General features: G+C 39.6%; 1 protein-coding gene across 3 annotated transcripts in view; it reads right to left on the bottom strand.

The window, feature by feature from the left end:
* Positions 1-20,377, bottom strand: part of PHIP (pleckstrin homology domain interacting protein) — a 110,663-nt gene that overhangs the window by 67,468 nt on the left and 22,818 nt on the right. For all 3 annotated transcript variants that reach the window (XM_063124925.1, XM_063124926.1, XM_063124927.1), the window contains exons 5-12: positions 13,092-13,242; positions 12,908-13,006; positions 9,490-9,650; positions 7,185-7,406; positions 6,568-6,668; positions 3,397-3,467; positions 723-823; positions 595-635 (exon numbers count right to left, since the gene is read on the bottom strand). In XM_063124925.1, the coding sequence (XP_062980995.1) occupies positions 595-635; positions 723-823; positions 3,397-3,467; positions 6,568-6,668; positions 7,185-7,406; positions 9,490-9,650; positions 12,908-13,006; positions 13,092-13,242 (947 nt within the window). The remainder of the gene's footprint in view (positions 1-594; positions 636-722; positions 824-3,396; positions 3,468-6,567; positions 6,669-7,184; positions 7,407-9,489; positions 9,651-12,907; positions 13,007-13,091; positions 13,243-20,377) is intronic.

The raw sequence follows: 20,377 nt of genomic DNA, 5'->3' as shown, positions 1-20,377 counted from the left end.
TTTGCACTTATTCTAATGCCATATAGCATTTTTCTGAGCAAACAAGCACTGTACACCCAGATAATAAACATTATTTTCTTGGGTGGCCTAAGACTTTTGCACAGTACTGTAGAAGAGGCTGTAATCCTATGAACACTTACTTGGGATTAAACCCCACTGAACACAACGGGGCTTACTTCTGAGGAAACATGCAAAGAATTGTGCTGCACAACACACAGTCGGCAAAAAACTTCTTCAAAGCATACTCCTGTAACACTTTAATTAGGTAAAAGTAGGATGAGTACTCTGCTGAAACTCACCATAAAAAATACTGATAATTCAAGTAAGTTTTTTAAGACATGAAGTCTGCTAAACAACCCAACAGTTAACCCAACAGCAAGCCATGTGTTTACCACTGGGTTTATCCCAACCCAGAGGTCTGGGTTTGGACATCATGCTCAGCACTCTCTACCACTGGTGATCTCTACCACTCATGCATGACAACCCATTAGTTTTTAAACCAATCTGTTACTGTTATATGTGAAGCAAGTCTATATGTCTTTCATAAACAGTGTGAGGGTTAACTGAAGTTATACCAAATGGTTAACTGCTTACCTATTACTAGTGTTAGAAAACTGAATGCTGTCCACTTTGTCCTGTGTAAATAAGAAAAAAATTAACAACATGACAAGATGCTAATGCATTTCAAAGAAATAGCTAAGCAATTTTGAGGAGGTATTTACAGTATGAAACTCCAACTCTGATATCTTCTCTGGCTGACCTGATCCAAAGAAATAAACCCTAATGATGTGATCTGTGCTTCCGGTGGCGAGAAACATTCCACCTAAAGAAAATCAAGAATAAAGGAAACGTCATCACAGTTCTATTCCATTTAGCTTATATCTAACTTTCCAACATCTGCTCCAATCTACTGTTTGTGACAGACATACCATAACTAAAATATGATACAGTAATACTCACTTAACAGCTCTTTAAATCTGCATTACCTACTTTTCAAACAGCCTGAGGATATGGACAGGACCCTTGAAGAAGTGAGGCCTACCACTTGAGTGCTGCACTCTTGCCTTTCCTGACTTATAAAAGCAACTGGGGGAGGACTGGCTGAGTCGGTGAGTGAGAGTAAAGGTGAATGCCTCTTTAGAGCAAGGTGTGATTCTGTCTTGGAGGAGGTGGTGGTAAGACCTTTGTTAAAATAAAACCCTCCCTCAACCCCACCATACTGGGCAATTTCCAGCCAGACTGTATTCCATTCTTGGCCAAGGTGCTGGGGCATATGGTGGCTTCTCAGCACCAGGAATTTCTTTTTACTTTGTGCATTAAAACAATGTCAGTATCTTAAGTTTTTAACTGATCCATTATCTAGATCCATTTCAATCTAGCTCCAGACCTTGTTTTGGGACAGAGACTTCTTTGGTTGCCTTGGTGGATACTCTACGCCAGGAAGTGGACAAGGGGAGTGTGCCCCTGTTAGTTCTGCTGGACCTTTTGGCCACTTTCAATACCATTGACCATTTTAATCCTTCTAGGGTGTCTGTCTGAGATAGGATTGGGAGGCACTGTTATATGGTGGCTCCAGTCCTTCTTGGAGGGACAATCTCAGAAGGTGGTGCTGGAGGATTCCTATTCAATGCTATGACCCTTGGCCTTTTGTGTCCCTCAGTGTTCCAACTTGAACCTCCATACTATTTAATATATATGTGAAACAACGGGAGAGATTGTCTGGAGTTTTTGGGTTCCATGTCACCAATATGCTGATAACACCCAATCCAAGGAAGCTGTTTTGGTTCTAAATCGGTGCCTGATGTTGGTAGTGGATTGGATGAGGGCAAACAAATGGAAGCTTAACTCAAACAAGACACAGGTCTCATAGTCAGACAAAAGGCAGATCAGGGAAAAGGGATTCAACCTGTGCTGGATGGAGTTATACTCCCCTGTAGACTTAGGCTTGCAGTTGGACTCAGCCCTGAACCTGGATGCCCAGGTATCAGCAGTAATCAGTGATGTATTTGCACAGCTGAGGCTAACATGCCAGCTGCACCCGTTCCTAGAGACGTTTGGTCACACATCCCTTATTTACATCCCAGGCGGAGTTTTTACTTCTTTGAAAACTGTTCAGAAACTTCAGCTGATGTAGAATGCTGCAACCAGACTGTTGACCAGGGATGGTTATAAGAAGCATACAGCTTCACTGCCTACTGGTCTGTTTCCGGGCAGAATTCAAAGTGCTCTTTGTGACCTATAAAGCTCTATACAACCTAGGAGCAGGCGACCTGAAAGATCGCCTTCTCCATACAAGCCTGCCCAGTCTTTAAAATCTCACGAATAAACCCTTCTTTCAAGACCTCCACTATCAGAGGAGAGTTCCAGGCTGTGGAACTCCCTCCCAAGGGAGGCTAGGTTCATTCCCTCTCTGCTATCCTTCCAACAGCAGGCAAAGACTGTTTTATTTAAGAAAGCCTTTGCCTGTATATTGGTCTGTGCTTTGGGTGCTGTTCTTCTGTAATTGTTGTTGTTGTTTTATTTTAATGTTTTGTCACACTATTGTAAATTGCAATGGCCGTTGGCTTGGTGCAAATAAAATAACATAGAATCTTAGTAGAGTTGGAAGGGGCCTATAAGGCCAGCGAGTCCAAACCAATGATCAATGCAGGAATCCACCTTAAAGCATCCCTGACAGAAGGTTGTCCAGCTGCTTCTTGAATGCCTCTAGTGTGGGAAAGCCCACTACCTTCATAGGTAATTGGTTCTATTGTCGTACTGCTCTAACAGTCAGGAAGTGTTTCCTGATATCCAGCCGGAGTCTGGCTTCCTGTAACTTGAGCCTGTTATTCCGTGTCCTGCACTCTGGGAGGATCGAGAAGAGATCTTGGCCTTCCTCTCTGTGACAACCTTTCAAGTATTTGAAGAGTGCTATCATGTCTCCCTCAACCTTCTCTTCTCCAGGCTAAACATTCAAACATTGATTTGAATGTTTTGTTTTAATCTATTTTAATTTTTTTGCAAGCCGCCAAAAGTTCCATTTTTGAGAAAAAGGGGGTATAAATAAAAATAAATAAATAAGGAATCAAGGTAATTTCTAGGGACCATTTTTAGATGCCACCACAAGACTTGGTATATTTTAGCAATTCAACTTCCATCAGCAACAGTTATAGGTATGCACCAGTTAAGAATGCTGCCACATAATGTGAAACCACAATCTTTTCAGTGCATTCTACTTACAAGACAGCCATCAACAAATCCAATATATATCATTCAGTTGCCTTGAACACCCAGTTAGAACAATGCCATAGGCAAATTGTGCTGAACATCTTTCAGTTCAGTTATGAATACCAGTTTGCATTATTCAACAATGCCACTAATACTGAGAGGTGGGGTTGTGGGGGAGAAACACTTTACCAGCACTAAAAGAAGAGCAGATCATTTGGACACCAGGTCTTGGGCGTTCTGTAAACTTTGTTGGCCTTGGACTGCAAGATTTAAAAAACACAACACATAGTTAAACACATGAAAACAATTAAAGATGGCAGCTAAACTAGTCAATAATTCAAAAATAAAAGGATTAAACTAATTTTAAAGAAACACAGTAGTCTAGCAGATAGATTTATTGTACTGTCATAGGCCAAAAGGCACTTTAAAAAAGATTAGACTACAATTCTTATAGTGGTAAAGTAGCCAGCCGTAATACAGCTTCATATCTTATTCATATAGCAAAGCTCCCAAAATTTTTATTTAAAACACTAAATGTTCTCCAATCAAGATGGTTTGGATTCTAAGGTCTAAACCTGTGTAAGTGGAGGACACTTCTGTTCATTCTTTGGCAACGGCCAGGCCGCGGGCGGGGGGAGGGATCACCAATTTCACATAGTATAAAATTGGGCTGGACTTACTTTCTCAGAAAAGGTTCCAATTTGCCCCCCAACAATAATAATCTAAAACTGGAATGCTATAATGTTGCTGGGAAACTGATTTAACAGACCCCAGAACTGTTGTTTTTAAATTGTTTTTATGCTGTTGTTTTTATGGTTTCCTTGATGGTTTTAAATTTTGTATACTTTTTAATGTTCACTGTTTTTAACTTTTGTAAACCGCCCAGAGAGCTTCAGCTATGGGGCAGTATATAAATATAATAAATACATAAATACTGTATTTCTTCGATTCTAAGACGCCATCGATTGTAAGACGCACACTAATTTCAGTACCACCAACAGAAAAAAAGCTTTGATTCTAAGAAATAATAAACGCACCCGCGATTCTAAGATACACCCCGTTTTTAGAGATGTTTATATGGGGAAAAAAGTGCGTCTGAGAATCGAAGAAATACGGTAAATCTCACTTGCAAATAATCTATTGCTTGGCATAAATCAGAGCTTCATATATTTCACAATTGCAAAATACCACAATATTAGAATCCCAAATTTCATTAAGCAATCATTTTCTCTTTTACAATGAAGTTGCTGTTTTCTACTGATGAGCCCCATGCTTCTCTAAAAAGAAGACAAAAACTTATTTAACTATATTCCCTGGATAAATTTGTGGGATTCAAATTTAGAATGCTGAAGTACTCTTCACTGCAATAGAACAACAAAAAAAAAAAACCTTGTTCAAGACAAGCCTTGAATGATTTTGTAACAATAAACATCTCTAATTTTCTTTATGTTGATGTGCACAGTAGTTCAAAGAAACAAAATAAAGGTCGAGTTGCATTAGAAGCCGCTTCTGTGTGCTGGATTTTGTCAGTATTTTGCAAAGCTGTACCTTTTTATTTCTTTTTGAATGAACTTCAATGTCATTTCATTCAATTTGCCAAGAAACATTTCACAGTTACTTGAGCAGCAAAGGTATATTGACGCAGTAAGTATGTAAAATGTAGAAGGAAGAGAAATTTCTCTAAAGAAGCAGTGCGCACATGCCATAGAGTTGCAGCGACATTGTGGATCCCTGGCATGTGCATCTGAGTATTTGGGGGCATACAAAATAAATCCCATCCTTTCCTATTCTCTAAAATATAGGAAAACAAGAACCAGGGTGTATTGACTTATATAAGTAATTTAAAACATTTAAATGAAGTTATCTATTTCATAATTAGTATATTTCCTGAACAAGAACATTAAAAGCTATTGGTTTGTATTTAAACAGAGCACTGGTACTGTCAACAAGCAAAGTCTAAAACCCATGACTATGCTGCCTATATGCCTTTTGCACAACAAAATTATATTCACTCAGAACAGAGCTAAGCACTTTGGTGCACTCCAGATATTTTGGACTACAGCTCCTACCAACCCCAGCCAGAATGGTCCCTAATTATGGAAGTTGTAGCCCAAAATATCTGGAAAGCATCAGGTTTGCCTCCCCTGCCTTAGAGACAAGAGGAAGGGGGTGAAATTGTGAAATTAACTGATTTCCATTTGGTACGGTGTATTAATAGGCAAGGACACCTATCACTTACTTAAAGATAAGGTCTCTGAAACACTATTAGGTGTGCTGAATTGTGGGCTCAGTGCCCAGAACTCTTCAGAAGAAAGGGCTGGTAATTCCTGGGTAGTACAGTGTTTCTCCAAGACATAGACTGTATCTATACTGTTTGTTTAATAGGATACTTTGTCACAATAATATAATACTACAAGATTCCATAATGGCCTACCGTGTTGTTTTTATAATCCTTGACTTCAGAAAGATATCCCCCCTCCAAATGATTTTTTACACACAAAACCAGGCTTTAATTCACTGACCTGGTTTACATGATATGATAGCTCAACGTAATTTGGTTTATCCATGGGGGCTGTCACATCATACCAGGTGCCCATGGGTGCCGTATTTGAATGGCGCCCACTTGCTGTGGCTTGTCTGGGTGAACTCAGGTGACAGGGGTTGACTGAGGGTTATTTTAGGGTTCTCTAACCCTTAAACATCCCCGCTGCCTACATTTGCACAACACAATAAACCATGCCAAGCTGGGCGCCCATGGATGCCATAGAAAGATGGCAGTCATACACACCAGGCATGGCGCAACTGCTCCCATGGATAAATTAAACCAGAGTGGGCTATCATTAAGCAATGGTAGGCTATCATGATGTGCAAACCGACCCGCTGTGTTTGACAGAGTTGTTAGAGGTTCTCTGTGTAATCAAACATACAGCTCAGATTTCACTTTTGTTTTGGTAAAATATACTGTAACTGAAATCAGCAAGATAGTAAACAGAATGCAAATGCTTTAGGATCATTTCAAAAGTAGTAATGGGATAAAGCCATTTAAACCTTTCTACTTTTATAAATTCAATGACTTAAAGGTGCCTAAGGCTGCAATCTTATAACAATCTACAGGGGGATAAGCCCCACTGAACTCAGTGGGACTTACTGGTGAGTAGACATGCATATAATTTTGTTGTAAGTTTTATTGTATCAACTTCTACCTATTTTCTAGTATCCACAAATCAATGTGAATTAGAAGCTACTAATAGCAAAACAAAAACAAAACAGCAACTAGCTTCCAAAAGCCACCCACAAAGCAACTGCAATGTTTCTAAATTCCATAGTGTGAGCTTAAGACTATATGAGACTAAAACTAACTTTATTTTAAGGGTGCCAGCATCCCACAGCCAAAAACATATTGTGCCATCTGCCCCAGTTGAAGAAAGGTATCGCTTTGAGCCGCTGCATAGTGGAGAAAACTGAAAAACAAATAAAGCTATTTATATATACATATTATTTTTAGCCAACAGTGGAAACAAATGATCCAAATGATTCAGTATAAACTGAAATTTCTATCATAATTACCACTTCTATAAAAAGTTAATCAGCCACATGTAAAACTGTCAGAAAGCACATTCTCTCTCTCTCACTCACACACACACTCATATACAGCCACAAGTACTTCTTCCCTGCTGTTTTCCCCATTCATAATGTTTAAAACTTTTGTTACCTTAAATACAAGAATGCTAAATAATCCACTGAAGAAATAATTCATAAATGCATTTGTCTAGACTTAGGCATCTGACTAATCAGTCTAAGGCCTTGCCTTGTTTCAGTCAAATATCATAGATACCAACTGCATTGCAAGTAAGAAGAGAATATGAAACATCCAGTTTAATATATATATTTTTTTGTCTTATAGTGTTCAAAATGTTTACTCAATCCACTTTCTATTATCTCCTACAGTAAAACGACCTTTCTAAACATGCTATTACCTGTAGTGATGTTATGGATGCACTGTGGCCTTGCAAAACAGCCAGAGGTGCACATGTTCGGAGACACCACACTCTGATCATCTTGTCACAGCTCCCTGCAGCAATCATGGTATTCTCATAGTTAACAGCCATGTCTGATATTTCTGCTGCATGTCCTCTTAAAGTGGCAAGCAACCTTCCATCATCCGTTGCCCAGATTTTCACAAGACAATCATCAGAACCCTAAAAACAGATGAATCACCAGTATTCCCCAATTAAAACACATAGCACTTAGCTAGCCTCTGGTGCAAGGGAATGGTTGAAGGGAATACATTAGGAAAGGTCCATTGCATGAGCAGAACTCTGCCTTTGGTTCTTTGGATCCAAGCAATCAAAGAGGCTAAAGGGTTACAGCTTGCTTATCAGACAAGTCTAGACACATGAAACTAAATGGAAATTTCTACAAAGCTAGTTCAATATAATTTGACTTAATTCTACCGGAAAACCATAGGTGGCTTGCAATAATAGAAATATACACATCATTCAGCTATACTAAAGTGTATATATGCATATGTGTATGATAAACAAACTGCAAGACAATGACATTATTGAAAAGCTACAGCAATAATATTTATTTAATGCTTATTTATTAAAATTATGTATCACACTTCATACAAAATCTCCATTTAAAGATTTAAGATTTATCAAATTCCAACCCCTGCATTAATGCCAGCATTTCTGCCCAAGAAGGTTTGGGGGATAATTTAATGTATTATGTTAAGGCAGTAATTTGCTATAACTAGTATCATTTACAGTAGCCTTTTCCAACCTGGTGCCCTCCAGATATTTGGGACTTCAATTACTATCAGCCCCATCCAGCTTAGCTAATAATGATCAGGAATCCTGAAAGTTGAAGTAAAAAACAACTTGAGACAACCGGGTTGGGGAAAGCTGATTGATAAGTTCTCAAAATAGAGGAGTGCCAGCACAGGTAATTTGAAAGCAACATGACAAAGTCAGATTGCCTACATTCAGTCATCACTTTCATTGGAATCTAAACCCAACAGCAGAATCTCTTAATAAGTAAATGTATACAAATTTAATGAGACCCATACTAGAGAAGAGCAGGCTTCATCCTTTTCAGTAAAAGTTAAAATAAAACAACTTCCAGCACTTTCCTGTATTCACTGGTGAGGAAAAAGTAAGCAGGAAACACCTTCAGCAGCCACCACAATCCTTATCCTTTTGTGGCAGGATTTGCAACACTTTCTAGCTTTTTTATTCTTTCTTGCAATCGCTTCCACTATCAGAGGAAGATGGACTGTACTGCTTCTCAAGTTCCTCATGTATAGGCAGTATGTTTTGATTCCAGACCCATCTGGATTAGGATGGATGATTTCAAGGGGTACTAAAGACAGGTGGTGCCATCAGGGTAAGGAGAAAACAGAGGACTATTGCCATGAATGAGGGATATTCAAGCTGCTATTCTAGGTGAATCAAGATGTATCCTAGCAGCCCCTGAATGAATACTCCCTTTAAGCCACCCCACGACTGTAATATAGTCTTCTCAAGGTAGTCCAAGTAGTCCCTCTCAACTACAGAACTCAAGCTGGTTTCAGACTGAGTTCAGCTAGCCACTGCACTGGATCCTAACCCACAGCTGACGGAGACAAAACAGCAATTATGTAGGTGGAGCAAAGCACAGGAAGTCCAGCATGCTCCCCCTCACTAACTTCCAGGTCATTTCTAGGTGATGAAGAGGCAAGTGGAGTGTAAAACTGCCATGGTATAGAAAAGTAAGATGACCCTCCAAATGTTCCACTCCCAGGAGAAGGAAACTAAGATGTGCTGGTCTCTCCATTGTCTTTCAGCTAAACTTCAGACATGAATTACATCCCTACCCTCTTATCTACTCAAGAGAAAGAAACAGAACAACAGCCAAGAAACAAACCAATGAAAGGAAAGGAAAAATAAAAATTTTTCATAACAATCTTCCTAGAGTAAGACTGCAGAAGTGTTAAACAATGTTCCACAGACCCCACTTCTAGCCCATTGATATATATATTCTAACACCCCTGAAATAACATTCCACTACCCAAGGACCAAAGTAAAAAGAGCCTGCTCAGTCTCTGTAATCCCTTCTCCATCAGATACTACAGAATTTAGTCTGGTTTGGGGGTACAAAGATTAGGAATCTGCATTTAACTAGGTGAACAATAGGCAATCTTGCCACAACCTACCTGCTCTGTGACAGTTAAGATTGTAGTACATATTCCTTAAGAACACAAAAGTTATTATCTAAAAAATTTCATGAAACTGCACTTACAGTAAATATCCGTCTGCCTGTTCGATCAAATGTTACACAATATACTGAAGACAAATGTCCAAGAATTCGTTTGTGCATTTTCATATGTTGATACACAGCAGTTGGAATAAGGTGTTCAAGTCTGTATTTTCCATTTAGCTTTCTTGAGAAGAGAGTCTCAGCTATAAAAAGAACATATTGTACATCATTCAGGTGTACGTTCACAAACAAATAAATACTATGTTATAAGATGTACCAATAAAGGTTTAGGAAGCTATACCTGTACAAAATGTTTGGAAATAAATGTAATGCTCTACAACTAACAAATTTGGTTTCATGATGCTTTTTGTACAGATGTCCCCCAAAATAAATTTCAACTGACTGCCATTTTGTAAATTTCCAATTTAGGCTTCTAAAAGTCTTTGTGATAAATGTTAAGCCTAATATTAACTTGTTCTCAAAAGTCTATCAGAATGGATTAAACAATGTGGCCCCAAGGGAAAACTTAAGCTAAGGAGTTTGTATCTGCCATCTTGGCTGCCACCCTTGGTTTTAAGGTCACTGCTAAAGTGGAGCCATTGAGTGCAGACAAATCTGAATTCAACATGCCCTTCTAATTTGCCCACCTGTGAGAGCAATTAGGTGGGTCTTCTCTGCATTGGCCCCAAACCTCTGGAACAAACGCCCATCGGAGGTCCACCATGCACCATCATTGCAGGCTTTCAAGAAGGCCTTAAAAACATTTTATTTCACCATGGCCTTCCCATGATGAGTATTGTTACTGCTGTTAGTATTATTGCTGCTGCTATTGTTGTTTGTGCTTGTTTTATTGCTTTGATTGCTGTCTTATTGCTTTTAATATTTTATTGCTTTTAATATTTTATGTATTTCATTGTTGTAAGCCACCTTGTGAGGGCTTCTGCTCTGAAAGGCTGCCAAGAAATGCTAATAATAATGCTAATAACAACAACAACAACAACAACAAAGAAAACTCCCCTCAATACTCTTAATAACCTGGGAAGCCTACCTGACTACAGGCTATCTTTCACATTTGGTCTCAAGCACAGGCAGATCGGCATCTCAACCGCATCTTGTACTTAAAAGATATTTAAAATATTTATTTCCTGCCTATGAAACTCAATGTTCAAGGTGGCATACAAAATAACTAAAATGAATATAAAAATAAAGCTATTAGAACCAAGCTGTTAGTAAATGAAGCAGCAGCAAGAGAAAAACAAGTTACCTGGTGAATTTGTTCTTCTCATAGTCAAGGTGCCATTTAGAAGTAATGCTTATCATTTAGCATTGCATACACAACCCGTGATAAGCCTGTGTCTGAACACCAGCCCAAACTCTCCCGCTGCTTGAGGCAGAAAGAACATGCACCCCCCACCAGCCACCATTGCTGTTGGCTGCCATTGCCGCCGTTGCCCCACTCCCCACCCCCGCTGCATCTGTCTCCCTCCTCCTCCTGCCATCTCCTTCTTCCTCTCCCGCCTGCCGCTCACCCTGTCTGCTTCCTCCGCCCATGCACAGCTGTCTTCCCCATCCTTATCTACCGCATTCCACAGGGTGGTGAGGTCTTTGAAGAGCCACATTGGCTGGAAAAACAGCTAGCACAACTCTTCAGAGAAGTGGCCAGACTCAAATGCCTAGCTCAGAGGGGTCCTTCTTCAATGGTCAGGCATTGTGAGAGGAATGGTATCTTTGGAAATTGCTTCAAGCAAGGCGGGATCATAAATCACAATTTGATCTTGCCTTGATGGAACGTATCAGAGTCCTCCAATTTCAGATATAATGAGAAACCCTGATTAGTTTAAAACTAGGAGTATATGGTTATTATCCCCTTTGTTGTGTGCCAGGGAATCTTGAGGTACTTTGGGAAACTTTCTCCACACAGGAAGAAATTGTCTCAGAAATCTATTCCTCTTTCTACTACCCTAATAAAGGGCAGAGGAGAAAGAGGATTTTGAGAGACTTCACATAAATCGCTGAAGTACCTCTGCAACATTTGGGAGAGAAACTAGAAGAGCTGAGGTGAGGGGGGAAAACAAACTTCTCAAGATGGGGGTATAGAGGCCTTCTCAGGTCCCATAACAAACCCTAGGACAGGGCTGGTCAAGCAGTGGCGCTCCAGATATTTTGGCCTGCAAGTCCCATGAATCAAGGGTGGAAAGGAAGGGCAGTATCCACTTGTGTTATTCTGCGGGTGGCCCAGGCCCACTGGTGGCCACAATGTAGCACTTCCAGGGGCAAGCACTGAAATGAGTGGAAACCCTCTCTTCTAGAAGGTGTGAAACGATTTTGGCGCTTGCCCCTAGAAGTGCTATACTGCAGTTGCCAGCAGCAGGGGCTGAGCATGCTGCTGCCACCACTAGACCTGGACTGCCCACGGAAGGCCACAATTGGATCCAACTCAATGTTTCAATTGAGGGGAGGGGCCAACATAGCTATCAAACCTGAGTTGCTTGAAGGGGTTATCAGGTTCTGGCACCTTCCTCCAATCCTTCATATAACTAAGTATAGTGTCTGTTGAATATACTTGCTGATAGGGAACAGTGATCAAGTCCCCAGGTTCTGGAGGCAGGTATTGTGGGGGAGCCAATCAACGTTGCAGTAACAGAGGAAAGTATGACCTAGACGTGTAAGTAAGGAGACAAATGCAGCAATAGGCAACCAATGCTTGTCCCAATTCTTCTCCAGGCTCTTTTGGAATATTTAGCAGTTGACCACCAGTGGTGTCCCCAATCTTTCACTGTTGCTATTCAATCCAAGGAAGGGGCACATGGGGAAGAAATAGATAATGGCTTTTCTTTAGCTATTTTTCCATACAAGATGGCAAAGATATCAACTTCAAGTCCTATCCAAGCCCCTGAAAACCTTCTCACACAGTAACTGACTGCAAAAAAGGAGGCAATTTGTAGTGCACAGAGGCTGCTACTTAAGTAGTCGAATGGGCAACAAGAATGAGGGAGAAGGAATAGCAGACAGAAATCATCAGAAAATCATTTTCCAATTCCAATGTGGAATGAAGCATTTGTCATGCTGGTGGCACAGAGGAGAACAGGAATTTGGGCAGTGTAGAAATCTTTCAATGTACAGTATAGTCATTTGCCTAGCAGGTCTCTGAAAGTTGGGACGTGGGAGAGAGAAGAGGCTGGAAAACACACACAGAACAATCCAGTCAGTTCTATTTTGGATACTTAAGACTCCTTCCTCAAGCCTTTTAACAGCTCCAAAATATGGATTTATATGGAACACGAGGATTAAAACATATACAAGAATTTTAAGTGGCAGAAGTAACAGACCACACAGGAACAAGTGCACATCAAACCTTATTGCCAAAGGAACAAATGTTGTGTGTGCACAATGTTCCACACAACATTGTGTAGTAAGACGCTTACCTATACTACACAACATTGTGTAGTAAGACGCTTACCTATACTAGGTGGACTGCCATAGTTTATTGGCGACTCTGGAGGTCTTCCGCAGTGCAACGCAGCAAGAGCAGATCCCTTCCACACAACATGTTTGCAGCCTGTTTTAATATCAAATAAGACAAACATAAGCATAGAAATGCATGACAAAGTAAGTGTTCAAGCCATTCTGCAAAATATTCATACTTTTACTTGTGCGAAGCAAGGACTGTCTTCCAGCTCCTAATAATGTCTGTACTCCTGGAACACTCTGAGGAATTTCTTGCTCTAGAAGTGGTCCTAGTCGATGGCATATTTGGAGTAGATGATCTGGTGCCAAGTGTCTATAGTATTTTACCTGTTAAAACAAAACAAAACAAAGTTCAATATTTTACTGCTAAATTTTAATATACAGTTCTGTGCAAAAGTCTTAGGCCACTCGTTTGTTTGAAAAAACACTATACAACACTGAAGTAAACCCAAAGAAAAGTAACAAAAACTGTTTGCGTTTTAAAAACAAGTCAGTATTTTTATGGCCTCCCTTAGAATGCAAAACTGAATCAATTCACTTTCGTAGACTGCTGTGTATTTTTGCTCAAGTAGTCCTATGGTAAATTCTTCCAAGCTTCTTGCAGGATTTGCCATAACTCTTCTTTTGACTTTGGCTACTTTTGGTTCTTTTCCCTGTCCAAGTGATCCCACACTGCTTCAATTTTGTTGAAGTCAGGGCTCTGAGGTGGCCAGTCTAATACTATGAGAGTTCTATCTTCAGATTTCCGCTCTAAGTAGCCTTACTCATGTTTGCCAAGTGTTTGGGGTTATCATGCTGAAAGATAAAGTTTTTTTCCAATCAGTCTCAATCAGTCATTTTCCTGAAGGCAAAGGATGATGTTCTTGACCAGATCCCTTACACTGAAATGCACTGTCAGAAATGCACCCCCAGACCAGGACAAAGCCACCACAATGTTTCACAGAAGGCTGCAGACAGGCATCAGTGTACTTCTCGCTAACTCTTCTTCTGACATATTGACGTCTTTATGAACCAAAGATTTCAGATTTAGATTCATCGCTCCATAAGACGTTACGCCACAGGTTGTTGCTCCATGTTTTATGGTCTTTCGCGTACTGCAATCTCTTCTGCTTGTTGCCTGCCTTTTCGCAATAATGGTTTCTCAGCTGCAACATGCCCTATAAAATCAGTTCTTATAAGACGTCTTTCACAGTCGAAACGTGTACCACTAACTGTCGAAACATCTGCCACGTGACTCTACCAGATGTTGAGCAAGCATTTCACTGGATTTATGCAGGTTGCTTACCTGTAACTGTTGTTCTCTGAGTGGTCATCTGTGCATTCATACATATGGGCGTTGTCGATGCTCAGTGTAACAATCGGTAATTTTCTATAGCTGAGGATCGCTTTCGGTGGGAACCCTTCCAGCACCAACACAATGCGCATGCTTGGAGTGGTTCCTGCCCAGCTCCTCAGTTCCTTGAGACCGTGTACATGGCTCAGTACCAAGGAGAGCAATTAACATGTATCCGCTCCAGTACGGAAGTCAAGTAATAACACGGAAGCGGGGATGGTGGGTGGGTTGTGTGAATGCACAGATGACCACTCGGAGAACTACAGTTACAGGTAAGCCACCTGCATTGCTCCATCGTGATCTCTGTGCATCATACATATGAGCAAGTTGCAAACTTTCTGCCCTTACTGGTGTTGGCTAAGAACATTACTGTAATATGGCGGATAAGACAGCTAGCCCGAATTGGCAATCTTTTCGTGCCCTGATGTTCAAGCAGTGGTGGGAGACAAAAGTTGATGGGTTCGACCATGTCACCTTGCACAGGTCTGGAATAGATACCCCTCTAGTAAAGGCTGTCAAAGTTGACACTGCTCGAGTTGAGTGTGCCTTAATCTGACCTGGGAGGTCTCGTCCAGCTATCTTGTATGCCAAATGAATGGCTTGAACTATCCATGCGGAGAGTCTTTTGGAGGAAACAGGAAGCCCCTTATGTTTTCCTCCATGGCAAACAAATAGCTTCAGTGTATTCCTGAAAGGCTCTGTTCTATTTTTGTAGAAGGCATGAGCCCGATGTACATCTAGGGAATGCATGGTACTTTCTAGCGGACAATATCCTGATTTACATGAAAAGCGAAGATGGCCTTAGGGTGGAAGTCTTTGTGGAAGATGAGATAAGGGAGGTCTACCCTTAATGCACATAGTTCGGAGGAGTAGCATGCAGTAGTGATGGAGAACTTTCTATTAAGTACTGTTCACCAGATGCAGACAGCTTTTTTGGTCTTCCAATCCATTTTCTGTCTTCAACTTGCCAAGTTTCTTCAAATTCCTTTATGACAACTTGAACACCAAAGCTTGAAAATCCGGTTAGGCAGGCTATTGCTCGCTGAGAATTGCCTTGTTGATACAAAACTATGATTTTATGTCTGTCAAACTGCATTAGCTTAGTCATTTCCAAACTTCCCCTCAAGACAACCCAGCCATTCCATGTACTGTATTTGTTAAATTCCACCACCAGCGCACCTGGTTCAGCTAATCGATACCTAATTAATTTGTTCTGGTGTGCTGGTTTATAACTTTTTAATTGTATTAATTATTTGTATTTATTCTACTAATGTTATATAGCATTTTTTTGAGCAAATAAACACTTAATGCTCAGTTAAATAACTTTAAACATAATTTTCTTGGGCAGCCTAAGACTTTTGCACAGTACTATTTATAGGACACAAACTATTCTGAAAAAGAAGATGAGCAATATTTGACACTTCAAACACTTTTCCTATAGTTTCTTGTGAAGAAAACAGTTTAAAAACAACAACCCCCGCATCAAAATAAACATAGACTGATTTTCTTTCAAGCCTCATCATTTTTAAAACATTCATGATTTTTTGAGTTGTAATTTTAATCACTGAAAGAGCAATATCAAATTCACAGTATCATGATGTGCTAATATATGAATCCAAATTGACTAAAAATATTTAGTATATTTCATATTAATAAATCTTACTATTTATTTTGTGCTCTAAAATGTTCAGAACACTTCACAACATTCAGTAATTTTTCTAACAACCCCACAAGCTAAGTCGATATTATCACCCCCATATTACAGATGGGGACTGAAGCGAAGAGGTAATGGCTTGAACACCTAAAGAGGTCAAGGCAGTGGCAAAATTTGAACTGTTAACACAATTAATTAATCTAACAAATATATTAATTTGAAATTAAGGATGGAATTGGATTCAAAGGTGCTGTTACCAAACAGAAATGCCATCTTCTGTTCATAGAAGAGCTGTGTAATGCCTTGCACTGGAAGACTACAAAAGAAAAGTGAAACTAAATCCAAAGACGTTGGGTTGGATCCAGACTTAGTCATGTTTAGAATAGACCAACTGAAAAAAATAAGACCAGTCATTTCAATAGGTCTGTTTCCAAGCCTAGATCCAACCAATTCTCATGTTACACGAGAGGTTGTACAAGTCCTTGCACAAGTAAAAGCATTATAACCGCTACTGAATCTACCTGTTTTAGCTCATTGTGAGCTCTGGTGCAAGTATTCCTGGAAAAGTACTAATGGCTTTTTTCCTTTCACTCTTGGTTTTTTTATCCAAAAACATGTGTTGATTTACTGTATTTCTATATTTGAAAATCAAGTGCAAAAACAATAAGCTCCCTAAAAAATAAATTCTAGAAATCAGACAGGATTCTAATTAGATGCAGTAAAGTATAGGTAAATAGCCAATAGCTGTATTTGAATATCTGTTGGCTGTATTTGTCAGCTAACAGATTTTTTTTTTTTTAGCAAACCCTATCCTCTTCTTACATCTACTATACACCAAGGAGTATTTTTGTTGTACATATGCCCAAAGCAAATGCCACAATAATTACAATCCAATTGGGACATAATCTGAATTAAGGTAAAAGCAGTCCCTTTAAACTAGGCCATCACTAACAATTTAAGAGAATTCTTCATGTTTTTCCTGAGAAATCAAAAGAATGCGTCAACATGCTCCTGCCACATTTTTTATAACCATTGATTAAAATTGGAATGCAGAAGCAATCAAAACAAAAGACCTAAGAGTGAACATATATTCATATTTGATTTTATCCCTATCAGTTAAGGTTTCTTGAAGAAACTGAAAGGGTTTCCTTTCTTCCCCCCCCCCCTCTCAAATTGTCAATCACACCTTTCTAGTAGCAAAGAGCATCAATGGCAATGTAGCCAAAATAAGAGGTACATTTGGGGAGAAATCCAAAGTTTTGCAGAAGTACAAAAATCTTTTTTAAAAAACTACAGAGACAATCCCATCCAAAAAAAGTGAGTTTGATGGGGATTGAACATGCTCAGTAGCCACATAATTTTATCATTTGGGGTGCGTGGGGTGGAGGGAACCCAAATAAAATTCAGCAAAAAACCTAATTCTTTTGGTAGTATGTACAAATAATGTAATGTTATGCAAGGAGATAGTGGGTAGAAAAACACACTGCCAGAGAAAAATGAAGAGAATTTAGTAGTAATATGGGAATTGTGGCCAATACCCAATTGCTAGTGACCAGGGGAAATGCTTTCCTGCAAAGTCTCTTGAACAGCCTGCACAATTACAGAGTTCAGGACCAGATGTTTAAACAGGAAGCCACAATCCTCCTTTGGACTCTTTATGGATTGTCTAGCCTCCAAGGAATGGGTGGCATGAAATATTTTTTCCCATGACTTCTAGTGTAAAGCCACTAGCATTGGACTGGTAACAGGGACAGCCTAAACCACTCAGACCAATTGAGACCCAGATCTGGAAGAGTCACATTGTGATGTGATATCAGGTGGTGGAGCTACTTGGTGTGGCCCCATTCCTATTCATGTGATAAGTAATACTAGTTCAAGTAACAACTGAATAGGGCTGTGGTTACAGCTCATAATTATTCCAAATTCAAGATTTCTTCAATACCAATCAAGATTCATATGAAGTTCTTCATTAGAATGATGTTTTACAGGTGTTTAACAAAAGTAACATGGCTTCCATTCTACAAACAAATAGCAAACTCATTCTCTAAATATGGGTCCTTGTGTAGCCAAATCAGCACCATCCACACATGAGAGAGGGGTATTTTGTAAACGACCCTGCTCTGGCTATTAGCCAGTATAGAAATTTAATAAGTAAATAAAAATACATATCAGTCCCAAGGCTTGCAGAACTGAAGGATATAGATATAGGTATGAAAACACTGTAAAGGAGGAGAAACTGTAAAGGAGGACTGAACATGTTCTGTCAGTACAGAATGGTGGCAGACAGTTGAAGGAACAAAACAGAAAACTTGGGGGAGGGAACAGAATGGAAGGGAGCATCTTGGGAAAAGGACATGTCTGGCTGGCTGGATTTCTGAACATCAGCAATCTACACTGCAACATTTTGTTGCCGGTCCCCAGATGTTGAAAAAAATCTGTCAGCACAGTTGTTTTTATACCGTTTATGTTTTTGATGGTTTTAAATTTTGTATACTTTTTAATGTTCACTGTTTTTAACTTTTGTAAACCGCCCAGAGAGCTTCGGCTATGGGGCATTGTGCTGCATCTTTGAAGCATAGCACAACATCAGTGACAAACCAAAGCATGTCTACAGCCCCTCATTCCTGGTCAAAGTCAGCGAGGGGAGGTGGAGGCTAAGAGCCTGTTGGGTTGTTGAAACTCCCAAGACCTCAGCAGACACAGGCAAGCTGCCATCCATTTTTGGGGCTTGGAAAGAGGCCAGGGTCATCCTGATCCCCTCCAGCCCAGCTCAGCGATGTGAGCTTCGGCTTGCTTACCAGAAAGACGGTGAGTGATATTGGCAAACATTGTAGGTCCCACTTACATGTCACTGAAGCTATATTCCATCCTGATTCCCTAAATTAGTATGATGAATTTACATTTTAAAACCTCCAGATCAGTAAAAAAATAACTTGATCAAATCCATTTAAAATAAATAAGGAAGAGTCAGAATCTGTTTCAGTTCCTAGATATGCTAATTAGATACTCAGAAAGCAAATGCAGTCTGCAAAATACAAACTGAAGAAATACTGCATCATGCCTATTTCAATAAGGTTCACAGTAGTTAATTTAAAATGCGAAAACCATATAAATTTACTTTGAACTCTCTTTCTCCACTGAATATCCTATTTGGAATATAAATGATGGCATGTATTAAAAAACATTACTTAATACATGCCATCATTATAAAGGAGTTTTCTACTGAAGAATGAACTGCACCATATGTCACACATATCCCTTACTGCAACACCAGAGTACGATCACTACAATGTCACAGCATACCAATATAATTTTTAACAATACACTGTTTCCAGGATTAGACCACACTCTAAACATTACTCTGTGATTAAAATGGAAGTGGTAAAGTACCCCGCTTACTAGTACATACAGTCAACCAGACTAAAGGAGAAGTGCTTAATTAGCATCCATCTTCTCAACTGCTGATCACATATACAACTGCACTGATGCACATGTATGACTTGAGTAGGTATTTGTAAGAAAGAAACTTGATACTACTAAGAGCCAATTCGCATTATTGGCAATAATACATTTTTCATGTCCCACTTTAAATCTCACTGTTGGGAGAAATACTTAGCATATGGCTACCGGATGAGAAGCTTTTCCCCGTTAGTTATACATATCATTTCAACATGTTCTGCAAAACTGAAACATCAAGTAGTGATATATCAAATCACCATAAGAGACCACTTTAGGTGAGCAGCAAAGTATCCTATCTCTGTGTAGGATGCAGTGAGGAAGGAAGCAGTTGCTTCCCTTACAGCACACTAAGTGACCAAGGATGTCTATTAAACACAAAGAAAGTACTACTTTTGCTGTTCACAGAAAAATCAGAGGTTATCAACATGAACCATGAGCAAACATAAGAATATAAGAAAGGCCGTGCTGGACCAGAACAGCATTCTGTTCACACAGTGGCAAACCCGTTGCCAAAGATCATGAGTGCTCATGTTCCCCAGTAACTAGTATACAGAGCCAGAATGCCTCTGGTAGTGGAGATAGCATATTGCCATCATGATTAGTAGCCGTTCATAGCCTTATCCTTCATGAAACATACTTCAATTTTACAAAATATGGAGACCCTCCCATGAGAAAGGTGGGATGACTAGTGGTTAGGAGTATAATCTAGTCAAATTTCAGAAAAATCCAGTGTAATAAAACTAAAGAATTGTTGTTTTTGCATTGAACTATAGGTGATCCAATCAGTGTGACTGTTATCTTCAAACCTGAAACAAACATTCAGTTTCTCTTGTTGCTGCTTTAGATGTCAAGGATATTGCAGGAATCTAACCGTCAGTGATTTGGTCAAACTTTGTGTGTTTCTAAAGTTAGGAGGTATCGAAATTATCTACAAAATAAACCTCTTTCAACACTAAAACAGGGGTAGAGAAGCTATGGCCCTCCAGATGCTGTTGGACTACAACCCCATTGTCCCT

This window comes from Elgaria multicarinata, chromosome 4 (genome assembly GCF_023053635.1).
Source record: "Elgaria multicarinata webbii isolate HBS135686 ecotype San Diego chromosome 4, rElgMul1.1.pri, whole genome shotgun sequence".
NCBI classification, from domain to species: domain Eukaryota; kingdom Metazoa; phylum Chordata; class Lepidosauria; order Squamata; family Anguidae; genus Elgaria; species Elgaria multicarinata.
Note: the sequence above shows the minus strand (reverse complement) of the source record. Positions and strands in the feature narration are given on the sequence as shown.